The following is a 13,231-nucleotide window of genomic DNA, read 5'->3' as shown; positions in this document are numbered from 1 at the left end:
CTTTAAGGACAACTTTGCACAGAGCACGTTATAATTTTCATAGTCCAGAAAGCATGAATCAAAGAATATATACGGTACTGACTGAAACGTTGCCATCTTTGTTACGGGCAATGACCGCTTAGAGTCTCTATAGGTTGGCTGAACCTTTAGGAATTCTTGCACAGCCCATCAGTTCTCTTGCGTTCTAACACTCCCATGGTGGCCAACTAGGAGTCTCAGGAAAGCTCACAACAGCAGATGCCTCTCCTTGCTGGTGTCCCCAGGAAATTGTGCTCAGAGGTGCACTGACTGTGAATATGCCACCTTCATTTAGCTATCACAGCTAACATCTGTTTATAGACCTGCCCCCTCTCAAATTTGTCTAGTACCCTTAAAGGCATCTCAGCTAGTAGCCATCATGACATTTTTGTGGCTGCAAATTATCCATTATGTGATAAGGTATCCTTAAACAAAACTTGGGTATGGACTGCATACAGTTTTTAGAAATTATTGTATCAATGTATTGACATATTGGTTTGGTGTATGTTAAAAATAAAGATTATTTCAAAATTTAAAAAAAAAATTAAAAGTACAGCATTTGAAACACAAGGGAACACTTAAATATCAAGCATCAGGCCACATGTCATGTTGATTCAACATGCAGCTCTAGGAGGTGTGGGTGGGCCATGTTGATGTTATCCTAATAAACCTTCTGTGATTCAGGTGATAAAAGAGGGAAAATTCATTTGCGGGCTTCACATGATACCAAAAGAAAGGCAGCCTTTAAAATTCACCTATTGCCACAGACACGGGTAATCAATTATCAACACTGTTTAGTTCTTGGAATTGCACATAGTTTGTACTGTACATAAGGTTGCCAGCTCCAGGTTGGGAAATATCTGGAGGTTTTGGGGGTGGAGAGTGGTGTTTCGGGAGGGATTTCAATTGGGAATAAAAGTACAGAGTCCACCTTCTGAAGCCACCATTTTCTCCAGCTGAACCGATCTCTGTTGCCTGGAGATCAGTTGTAATTGCAGGAGATCTCTAGCCACCACTTGGAGGCAGGCAATCCGATTACAACAATCTTATGGAAGTTCATTTTCCTCCATATTCTACAACCAAGCTTTAGGCGTTCTCTCTAATGACATAAGGAAACTCTAGGGATCACAAAAAACCTTAAGAACAGCTGATCTGCATTAAGTCAACTATCCCACACAATGAAACATACTATTTTTACTATCTCCTAGCAGGCCTTTCTTTTATTTCCTCTGCCTGCAATCTGTTGCAAGGGCTCTTCAATGAGCAGCATCAACTGTAAAGAGCCATACAGAACTACACCATGCTGCTGGACCCAGAGCCCCACTGGCATATATTTTACAGGGTCTGGAAATACTTCATCAGTAATGAAAGAACATGTAATTTCCCCAAATATAGGCTATCTGTATCAATAAAGCACACCTCAAAATGTACTGGAAAGAGACTAAGATTGGGCAAATTACCAACCAAAGAAATTTAGAGGCCAAGCTAAATTATGGCAATACAATCAATTCAGGCAACCTCTGTTCCACCATACACCATTCTACAATAAAAACATAAATTTCACCTTATAACCATTCTATGATTATGGTTATTTGGTATTACAAATCTCATAACTTCTATTATTTGACTGGCCATAATGATATAATGGAAAAAGGAAACAAACCATTTACTTAGAAATCTTATCAATACCTCATTTCACCCTATTTCCATTAGTCAAGGCAATGGTGAATAGTCAACAGTCATAGATCTTCATGTCATCTTACTCCTGTTTTCTTAGAGCTTGTGAGATGGAATACCTACTGGAATACCTACTACTGACTGCATTAGGTTGGTAGGGGAGGGCTTGGCAGGATGACTATATCACATAGCCTTGCCTTTTTTGGGGGTGGTGGTGGTGCGGAATGGGACTGGGAAATACTCAGAAACCAGCATCCCCAGAGAATAATGAAAAAGCCAGAGCCAGGTTCAGTTACAGTTCAGGACTTTTACTCTAGTACTACAAAGTAAGTAGCATCTTCTTTGTGTGATGGAGCCGTGGGCAGACTAGCCGTTATGGGGGGTGGGTGTAAGGAAAGGTGAGAGTAGGTTTACCAGATTCTTTGGCATCAGCCTCATATACTGTGTCATACCACACTGCACAAATAAACTATAGACCATCTTTCACCTCTAAATAGAAACCGATAGTCAAAGGTATTTAATGAAAATGTCTGAAATATTATTTGGATCTGCTTGTTGCTAAGGCTTTGGTACAATGTGGACAACCAGAAGGTTCCAGTGCTCTATTTATGTCACCTCTGTTCTCAAATCATCTAGTCTCTCACATGCTCAATAATGTAAAATGGAAAAAAAATCAAGTAATTTTTCCTTCACAATGCCTTGCCAAAGGGTGATCCCCGTCTCCTGTGTTTTCTGTTTTGTGTTTTGATCTTCCTATTGCTTTTCCTTACATAAGAAAGCAAGCAAGAGAAGCTGATCAGGAAAAGACTACTTGGCTTAACAAGCCTGTCCCCCAGAGGGACAGATTTTCGTAACTACTGAGAAAACATAAGAATGGTTTTTGTGCTATACATTTTGATATCACATTTCCTTTCTTGAAAGAAAAGAAGAAGCCTATCTCAAACCCATTTTCATGTCATTTGCTTCGATGGTCTCATTTACAAAATGATTCCATATGTTGCCTATTACACTGTGTGTTACAGATTGGTTTCTGATGCCCTGGTTCAATACCAATTTCCTAACTTTTAAATTAGATCTTCTATATGGGAGTGGGGGGGGGGGGCAACAACTCACTATGAAAAACTGCATTCCCCCGCTTAAGGATTATATAGTGAAAATATATCATGTAAAATGAAGTTAGAAATACTGTTACTCATAAAAGTTTGTTGATTTATACCCAAAACTGCAGCAAGTACAAATTCTTCCATGGGTCTTTTAAAATTCTATGCAGGTGACTTCCCCCCATTCCATGTATTGATGGGCATGGTCACATGTGTCAATTGGTGTCTGAGTGGTTAGATGTGCTATGGTTGCGCTACTGAACACTTATGTATCCTTTATAACAATTTATTGGGTTTTTTGTAATGCATTTCACTGTTTGGCAGATGTTACCTTTGCATCTTATATTATTGTATAGTTCTAAGTGATCATGTTTTATTGCACTTAACTTAGTATTTGTAACTTCATACCATTATATTTCTTCTTTATGTGAAACAAATTGGCCATTGTCAACATAATAATGTACTTAGGGGCACTAATGTGTGTTGGGGGCATTATTCCACCTTATCAGAAAGAAGTTTCATTTCTGTTTTCCAGTAACACGGTATGAACAGGTTCCAATTAATAGAATGGGTATCAGTCAGTTTCTCACAGCCAATGGAAAAAAGCAGCTTACAAAGGATCAACATACAAAAGCAGCTACCACTGATCTTCCTTTATTCCACTACCATTTTGCTCTTTACATTTACAAGCTCCTATATGTTTTGCTTATTGTTTCTATATTTGTTATGTTATATACTTCAGTATATGTTACATTCCCAACTCAAACCTTAATTGTTATATATAGAATAAATTCACACATGCCCCTGAATGAACATAGCTAGATTCACACAATCTCATCCTGTCTTTGTTTTCCTTTAATTTATTGTGGTGAAGAGTATAGGAATCTATTTCTTCCTCTATCATAGGGTGGCAAAATTTGGCCAAGCGTGTGTGTGAACTAGCCTATACCATTTGGCTATGCTTAATGATTTTAGTAGTTATAGTGGTACAATATACTCCAATTTAGGGCTGCAGAATTTTAGAACTCAGAAATGACACTACAATTCTAATCACATTTACTTGGAAGCAAGAAAGTGAGTTTCAAACTGCAGCATATCATACAAGTCATTTACAGCCCTGCTAAATATTGAGTTCAGCATTAAAAGTCAAAAGGACAATGGACAGTTTATCTTTCCTGAAGTGAACACCAAAGAAGTCAAGGATATCTAGCTATTTGGTAAACACTCTGACCTCAGTGCAAGAGGATCTGGCTACACAGCTCACAGTAATTCCATATGAAATCATCTCATATAAAATCAGATTAATGGTTTAACTAGCAGTAGGCCCCAAGGTCTCAGGAAGAGCCAAGACCTCTGAGATCCTTTAACCAGAGGTGCTGGGATCAGCCAGGAGCATTATACATATGGAATATGCACAACATTATTGATCTATGACCCCTCCCATTTTCTATATGCAAAAGCCAGTAACTGAAACAGCAGTTATCAAAGGCACATCAAGTGCATTTGTCATCACAACTCAATGAACATCAAGAATATAAAAGCTGAGACAATCATGAGAATCTTTAAAGTAATACAGTTAAGATTTACAAGAAACGAAAGTAAAAAACTCACCTCCAGTAGACTAGCACAGCAATAAGAAGTATGAGGCACACAAATGTCAAGGCTGAGACTACGATGAGGGGAATGATCCATTCCATTTTGCCAGGAGCAGGTCTGGTTGCCATACTGGAAATATTCTTGCCTGCTGTATATTAAGCAAATAAGAAGAGCAAAATCAGTGACGGAAACAAACTGAGCTGGTACAATACTTTATTTTAGAAGGGCCATTTTACACATCAGACATGCAAACCTGCGTTTGCCACTGAGTGTACACTCCACAAGAAGCTGCAGTCAATCTGAAGAACCTCCCAGGATCATGTCACAGCAAACACGGCTTTGTTGTTTTCACACAATTTTTGCCATACTCTTAAAGCATCTCAAATGTGTCTGCACAGTAGCCCAAAGTTAAAATACTGCTTCTTTTCAGGAGTGAAGAAGAATTTTTTTTAAAAAAGAAATAAAAGCAAGTGTTCCATAAAACATGGAATAAAACTGAGCACAAAAAGTTCTAAGGATGAAAAGCTTTGGTTGTTTATACAGAAAATCTGGTATGATCAAATATTCCTTTTGGTTCCAACATCAAGTAGTCACAAACACAGCATGTGTTAATATTATCTGTGTTAGTTTTTTCTCACGTCATATTCTCAGGGATTTTTTTTCACATGATGAAGGTTACAGTCTGTCCTCCACCCCAGCTTATAGACGTTTACAATCACAATGCTAAATTATAGGATATTCTACAATTGAATACATTTAAATGAGTGAACTTGTAAACTAAGAGCAATCTACTCACACACACTCCTGGGACTCCATCCATATTGTAAGTCAAATTTCTCCAGGGCATGAAGCAAGATTCTGCCAGGGTTCTTATTTTGCTTTAACCTAGCATGCTTCAGAAAAGCCCTCAGTCTGGCGGGTTTTTTTCACGGAACAGTCTCTAAGGTCATATTCTTTAGTTACTTCATGTAATATATGTTTGCAGCTTCCCGACTCTACTAGTTAATAACATGCTATTTGCTCCGTTTTCAAATACTAATTTATTTACCTCATTTATTTCCCCCACACACCTTCCTCCCCAGTAGGAACTCAACATAGATTACATCATTCTCCTCTCTTCCACTAAAAGGTGGGTTTCAATATAAACTACAGATTTTCAGTCTATTAGCATTCTGCAGTGTTAACAGAAAGGGTTTACTTCAGCACCTTAAACACATTTCTATTCTAGAATCAGGATTACTTTCCTATTGTGTACATATGATCCATTTGACTCATGCTTGGATGTCTGAAAAGTGTGAATTACATCATGTAATTCGTGCTACTTCTGATTGAAGACATTAATTCCCATGGCTTGATTGTATTTATTTAGAAAATTTGTATGTCATCTTGCTAGGCTGTGGTTGAGATGGCTCATAGCAAAAACAATGACAACACCAAGTTTAAAAAACAAAAACAAAATAAAGCTACCAAAAGGAAGAAAAATGGGGTGTAAAAGCAGCATAAACCTACAGAGATATCATGCATTGTTACCATTTTCAACCCATTTACTACAGATAGCTGATTTTATTTACGGAAGTTCACTGCTCAAAGACTGAAAGAAGATTCAGCAGCCCTGACTTCAGTGAGGGAAACACAGATTGGAGCTCTCTTAGTACCTGCCAATCTCAAAGCTGGTTAGTGCAAACCATGGCAAAACAAAAATCAGTCTTCGTCCAACTCCCAAACATAAAAACCATTCCAAGAAAACTTCTGTCCTTTTGCGAACCAAATAATACTCCCAAATGGCTGCTACTTTGTTTAGGATTGCACTGTATTACTGGGTGCTAGCAGCCTGGTCAAGTTTGCCCAAAATGACTTGAAACACTAAATCTCCATTGCAACTCCTTTTTGAAAAAGGAGTTGCAATAGAGATTTAGTGTTTCAAGTTTCAAGAGAAGAATTGCAGGAAACAATGAGATTTCTCTGCACAACCAATGGTGGCCACATCACATCAGCCTTGTGGATTGAACATCTGCAGGACAGCAAATAAGGTGGTTCTGTAAAACCATATTGCATTCCTTTTTGCAGAATCCAAGAACAAAGCTATTCACATTACATTTGATATGCTTCTCAAACAATAGATATAATGAACATAAGTGTCTGGAAACAGGAGAACTGCAAGAGGCATTCGTGTCTGTACATTACCTCAGGTGAAGAAAAGATTCCTGTCACACTGTTTCCCCAAGTCATATATATTGTTTTAGGCACAACATTCTCTTGCAAGACTCTAAAGCACCAAGCTTGTTCTTATGGCTTCTTCTATTCTCTCTTTTGTAGTGAAGTATCATTATACTCTGAGCCAGCAGCAAATCTTAGCAGAGAAACAGAGTTGCCTTTTCACCAGGAGAGGAAAAAACACAAGTACATGGAAAGCAGGAGCAAAACTTAAACAAGAGGAGAAGAAAGGTTAATTGTAAAATAGTCTTTGCCAAGTTCTTTGAAACAGCCAAAGAGGGACTCCAGTGCTAGCCCAGCAAGAAACCTCTGTAGTCTCAAAAACTTGCCAGCAATGCAGATCTTGACGTCAACTGTGCTTAAACGAGGTGCTCTGAACAGAGAAGGAAGAGAAAATATGCCCTAAGATTATGAATCAGGAGGGAAAGAGAGATGAAATATTAACTGTGGGGGGATATCTGACTGAAATGAATAAATACACATAATAATTAAGCTTGTTGTCAGCATTTCCCCTCCAGGTGTTAAGTATGCAGTACTTTAAAAAGAGATTGGATGTGATGATTTCATGTCTAGGTCTGGGAAGTCATCTAAGATACATAATTACTTCAATAAAGAAGCTGAGACTATATAGGAGAAGACAATACTCATATAGAAAGCGAATACAGATGACGTGGACAACAGGTTTGTTTTAAGAGAATTCTATTGTGTTAGCCATTTGTGCTTGACTACCACACAAAACTGTTACTATTTAAAATTTATCACCACAACAATAAACTGTACTCTAAATATACAAAACCGATAATGGTGCAAACATGCTCTAATAAGTTCTGGCAAGACAAAAGGAAGAGGGCAGAAACTGGCAAAGCTGTTGCAACAATGTGTCACGGAGCATGGTTGGATGGGAAGGCGCACATACAACTGACTTGCAGAAGTCTAACCAAGTCTGGGTCAGTGCCTAGATGGAAGACCACCAGAGGAAAGTCTCACATGTCCCCATGGACTCCATAACAGAAGGCAGGCTATAAACTAACTAACTACATATTTGGGCAAGGGAAGGAAATTAAGAAGGAATTAGCTGGTAGCAGTCAGGATAGATGAGGGTGGAATTACATATGAACAGCATAGTTCATGCATTTGCCCCTTTCAAAGACAAAAATGAACAGAAGTCTTGCTTCAGCTGTAAAAGGAAGAAGAGGATGGAACTGAACTGGCCAAATCTCCTTGCTATTGGTTCTTCCAGGCCTCTTTCTCCATTCTTGACTCCAAAAGCCGAACTAAGAAAGGGGGGGGGGGATGGCTGGAAGAATGGACTGAGGAGACAGCATAGTGTCCCCAGGGAGATATTAGCATCTTTCTTCCATGAGTTTATTTTACTGTTAAATTAGGATGTGTCTTAAATGTGGTATTTTAATGTAGTTGCTGAATGTAGCTTAAATGATTCCATATACCATCTTGAAGAGAAAGAAAAGATGGGCCTGGGTATATAGAGGAGAAAACATGATTGAAATATTTGGAAACATTTTCAAGACTCTTTATCAAAGGAAGTATCATGTCAAGCAATAAGAGTAACATGCTGACTGACTTCAGAGAAACTCAAAAATATGTGAAACACTTCACTGCTTTCTCAACATCTAGTAGGCTCAACATGAGAAAGATGACCCTCTCACAACCCTTGGACCTGAGGGTATGGACTGACCCCACAACTTTTCTGGGCCTCTGAGGTATCCAACATACCTCCAAAGATCAGCAGGAGGTCAGAGATAAGAACCTGAACCTCAAGGAATGGGTGTGGTTACTTGCAAATTTTGGCTAATTACCAAGGGATGTTAGAATATAATATAAAAGAATACTGTACAGAATAGGTATGCATGTGAATGTCTTCGTTACCCACTGGCCTTCTCTCTTTCATTTGTCCTCTGCACATACAAATCTAGGGTTGCCAAGTCCCTGCTGGCAACTGACAGGGGAATGGGGGGGGGGACTTATCAAGAGTGAGAGAGAGGCCCATGCCCATCACTTCCAGCAAATAAAGGAAGTAATGTCATCAAGCTATGATATTGCAGTGATTTTCTGGTATTTGGGCAAAAACTCTATGGTAAAAATGGCTTCTACCATAGAGTTTTTACCCAAATACCAGAACATCACTGTGACATTGCTAGTATGATTCCATCACTTCCAGTGCATGCTGGAAGTGACATTGTCACATCTCCAGCAACATGGCCTGCCTCTCCTAGTAAGTCCTGCCACTGCCCAGCTTATCAGTGGTGGGGGATTCTCTGCCTCCACCAGGGAAGCTGGCAACCAATCATGCACGGATTGGGACTTTCATATGTTGATCATGAGTAAGGGGGGGGAGGATGGGGCAAGCAGGTATGATTTACACTGTATACAAGAGTAATATAACATTCAAAACTATCAGACTCTTGTGGGAAAAGACTGGTGTTTTTTGCAAAGAACAAATATAATATAGTCCTTTCTGTCCAGGCATGGTCCTATTGTTAGGTCCATTAGCAACAGATCTTCCCTTTTGGAAGGCTACTTCCTTCCATACCAAAGCCATAATCTGAAGGCAGCCAATGCTTGATTTCCCCTCCTCAGTTTCTGTCTTACACGCAGTGCCATTCCTCAGAAATCCCAAACTTTAAATTCCGCTGAAGTAAAAAGACAGTTTTTGGATTTGATGCAAAACTTCTGAAATGTGAAAGGAGAAAGGGGGGGAAAGGAGCTTGTGATCACTAGTGGCCACCTGGCAAGGATTTCTGGCTGAGACTCACATTTCAAATGTGTTCAAATTTAGTATCAGTCATGATTAAGAAAGAAGCAAAGGGGAAACATTAATTGGAGAAGAGATTGGCATATTTTTGTTTTATTCTTTCAACTCTGTCAATGCTTGTTCAGTCACTAGACTTACAACAGCATTCAGGAAACTTCATGGATGAATGTGGATTTGAATCTGGGTTCTCCACATCCCAGCGCAGAACTGTAGCTACTGTATCAAAATGGTTTTTTCTAGCATTTGTTATCCATCTGGGGTCCCAATTCGGTAAGTAGAAAGGTGAACTTTAAAATATTACATAAGTAGTGCAAAAATAATGAAAAACAACTTACCTAATTGTGGTTATGGTACTGCTGGGTAGTTCCTTAAGAGGGAAATGTTGATGTTTTATAGACAAATGACTTGCAGGAAAATACGTATCAGACCGCTCCACTCAGCTAAGGATTGCATATCCCATCAGCACTAGGTGTGTCCTGCCAACACAAGAGGCTTTTCTGCTGCCATGCTGATTGAACACACCTTAGCCTAACTGAACACAGTGCCCTCAACTGAGCAAAGTGGTAGGATACACTCTAATGCCTACTCATATGCCATTGAGGATTTGCTATGAAGGGTGATTTTGTTTGTTTTGCTGTTAACTGTGACCCCCAAATCCAAAAGTTTTTGGCCAAGAGTAAACAAAGTGTATTATGACTTGCCTTGTTTTGGTGCATTAGGCTTTGTATTGGGAAATGAAAAAGAAGCTGCTCCAAGCAAATGGAGTTAACTGATTTTAAAACTTCTCATATCTGCCAAGATGGTAAGAGCTGCATACTGAAGATCATAGCAGGGAAGAACTAATAAATAAAATAAGGCATGTGGCAGGGAGGACCGCACTGACCCAACTTGGTGCAAGTGAGAAAGGCAAGACCTTTTCACAACATGTTTTGAGACAGATGGACTGCCTTTGTTTTATACTAGAAACTAGGAATAACTGTTTATTTAGCCATCATTTATTTTCCCTGGTCCAATGACCTCATTTTGCAAAACTTGAAAAACAAACAGGGTAGAATTTTGAAAAAGCATTAAAATTGTTCTCATCTGCCTGTTTTGAAATTTTCAACTATTGGCAGATGACTGGGTTGCAGTTTTTATCAAAATGCTGTCACTTTTTACCCAGGGGAGTGGGGACAGTCACTGAAATGAGACATGCAATCCATGTGTTCATATAGAAAGAAACACGAAATATGGAGTTTCTTTACAGTGAGTCAGAACAATGGCCTGTCCAGCTCTATACTGTCTACCCTGTCTAGCAACAGCTCTCCAGGGCCTCAAAAGGAGAAAGGTCTTCAGCAACTGCTTCCTAAGATATTGCATGTAAAGTATCCCATTGAGTCATAGTTTCTCTTTAACATAACTGCATGCAAACCTGGGATGTCTCTGAAGGAAATGTGGGAAACTTGAGGACTCATTAGAGAGAGTCCATCATGCTCACTGATATGTCTTCTAACCCTTTAGTACATCACAGCAGCAGCAATGGAAAACAGAGGTGGAAAATGGCTAACTTAAGTAGCTAACATTTTAAAACTCTTTTTACTAGTTTTGCTACAAAGATGTCTCTTTAGTCTCACACACTTTAATGTGAGACCCCGCCCCCCCAAAAGGAAAGGTTGTCCAGCTGCATCCTCAACTACAGATGGAAGTACAATACATCGGCCAAGGTGGTCATGCATAATCATGTATTGCTCAGAAAATCTGAATATATGTTTCTTGCAGCTACAAAGAGAATGTACACCATTAAAGAAGACAATACCAGCAGAAGTAGCTGTAGTGGAGCTTGTCAAGCATGCAGGTTCAATGACGAGTCGAAGTTGATACAAAGACTACGTTTATTGATAGACTGATACTTTCTGTGTAACAGGTTCTTGAGAGTAATGCTGCAAATACATTGATACAATACTTTTAAGGCTTACTTCAAAAGGATTCCAAAGGGTGGGGTAGCGGGGTAGCTCTCACACAAATTCAGAAACGTCCTTTTTCATAGAAGGCCACCAAAATTGCCTATTAATCAGATGCAGTGTCTTCACATACCCAAAGTGCCCGGCTAGCTTTTTGGAATGGCAGAATTGCAGGACCTCTGAATGGAGGTTCTTAGGAACATAGAGTTTGTCATCTTTATACCAGAACCCATCCTCCCCTTTTTGCACTTCACCCGGTCATTTTTCCCCCTCCTTCTCAGTCGCTGTGGCCTGGCGTTTCCCCCCCACTTCTCCATTTGCAGATTCCGCCGTGTTTTGGAGCGGGTGGTTACCATGGCGGCTACTTGGGAAGGGGAGATTAAGGAGTCCACCACCTCCTCTTTTTGGCTATTGTGCTGAGGGAGGCACGAAAGGGCGTCTGCCAAAAAATTCTTTGTCCCTGGGATGTGCCTCAGCACGAAATCGAATTTAGAAAAGAACCTCGCCCACCTAATTGGCTTTTCATTGAGTTTACGATGACCAGTGAGCGCCTCCAGATTTTTGTGATTGGTCCAAATTTCGAAGGGCAGTTTGGCGCCTTCCAGCCATGACCTCCATTTTTTTAGAGGCTAAGTCATGGCAAAGGCCTCTTTATCCCACACCGACCAATTTCTCTGCTCCTGGGAAAATGTTTTAGAAATATAGGCACAGGGCTTTAGCCTTCCCTCCTCATCTTTTTGCATGAGGATGGCTCCAACAGTGACGTCGGAGGCCCAACACTGCACAATGAAAGGCTTCAATTCATTGGGGTGCCTTAAGACTGGCTCACTTGTGAACAGCCTTTTGAGCCTATTGAATGCCTGCTGACACTTCGGTATCCAATTTAGTTTGCTCCCGGTTTTTTGGAGTCTGGACCCTTCCCCTTTGTTTTCAGCAACTCCGTGAGTGGCGACATTATTTGGGCAAACCCCGGTATGAAGGTTTGGTAGAAATTTGCGAACCCCAGGAACGATTGGAGCTGTCTACATGTCCTCGGAGGAGCCCAGTCTAATAGCGCTTGAGCTTTACTCGGGCCCATAGCCAGCCCCTGCCCTGATACTCTGAAACCCAAATAGTCGAGTTCAGTCTTGTGGAACTCACATTTTGACAACTTAGCATACAGCTTATGCTTCAATAGTGTGCTGAGAACCTCCCTCACCAATTTCACATGCGACTGGAGATCTTGTGAGTAGATAATTATGCCATCCAGGTACACCACCACCCCCTTAAACAAATATTCTCTCAGCACTTCATTGATAAAGTTCATGAACACTCCTGGAGCTCCTTGTAACCCAAATGGCATTACTAGGTACTCAAATTGTCCCATTGGTGTATTGAACGCCGTTTTCCATTCATCCCCCTCTTTGATGCACACCCTGAAGTACGCATCCCTCAAGTCCAGCTTAATAAAAATCTTCCCCTCCGACACAGTACTGAGTAAGTCCTTGATGAGGGGTACTGGATAAGCATTGGAGGTGGAAATCCCATTAATCCCCCCCAAATCAGTACAAAGTCTGAGCGAGCCGTCCTTCTTATTCCTAAAGAGGACGGAGGCTGCATGGGGGGCTGTGGCGGGTCGGATGAATCCTCTCTTCAAGTTCTTATCTAGGAACTTCCTCAGTTCCACCTTCTCAGCCCACCCTATTGAATACAGCTTGGCCTTAGGTAGGGTCTGCCCCGGGATCAGTTAAATGGCCCAGTCCGTGTCCCTATGGGGCGGAAATTCATCGGCTCCCTGTTCACTGAACACCCCCCTTAAGTCTCGATAAGCCTTAGGGATCATCTGGACTTCCTCCATTGTCAAGCAAACCTTTTCATTTCGGGGCGGCAGACTGGGGCCCCACTCTTTAGTCTAATGATGGGCTCAACACCTC

The 13,231-nt window shown here is 40.5% G+C and overlaps 1 protein-coding gene across 5 annotated transcripts in view; it reads right to left on the bottom strand.

Moving 5' to 3' along the window:
* The window catches only part of PTPRG (protein tyrosine phosphatase receptor type G), an 871,997-nt gene that overhangs the window by 136,155 nt on the left and 722,611 nt on the right, over positions 1-13,231 (bottom strand). For 4 of the 5 annotated variants that reach the window (XM_060239418.1, XM_060239420.1, XM_060239421.1 and 1 more), the window contains exon 13: positions 4,407-4,539. In XM_060239418.1, the coding sequence (XP_060095401.1) occupies positions 4,407-4,539 (133 nt within the window). The remainder of the gene's footprint in view (positions 1-4,406; positions 4,540-13,231) is intronic. The other variant, XM_060239419.1, reaches the window with a different exon arrangement.

This window comes from Heteronotia binoei, chromosome 5 (genome assembly GCF_032191835.1).
Source record: "Heteronotia binoei isolate CCM8104 ecotype False Entrance Well chromosome 5, APGP_CSIRO_Hbin_v1, whole genome shotgun sequence".
Taxonomy (NCBI): domain Eukaryota; kingdom Metazoa; phylum Chordata; class Lepidosauria; order Squamata; family Gekkonidae; genus Heteronotia; species Heteronotia binoei.
Note: the sequence above shows the minus strand (reverse complement) of the source record. Positions and strands in the feature narration are given on the sequence as shown.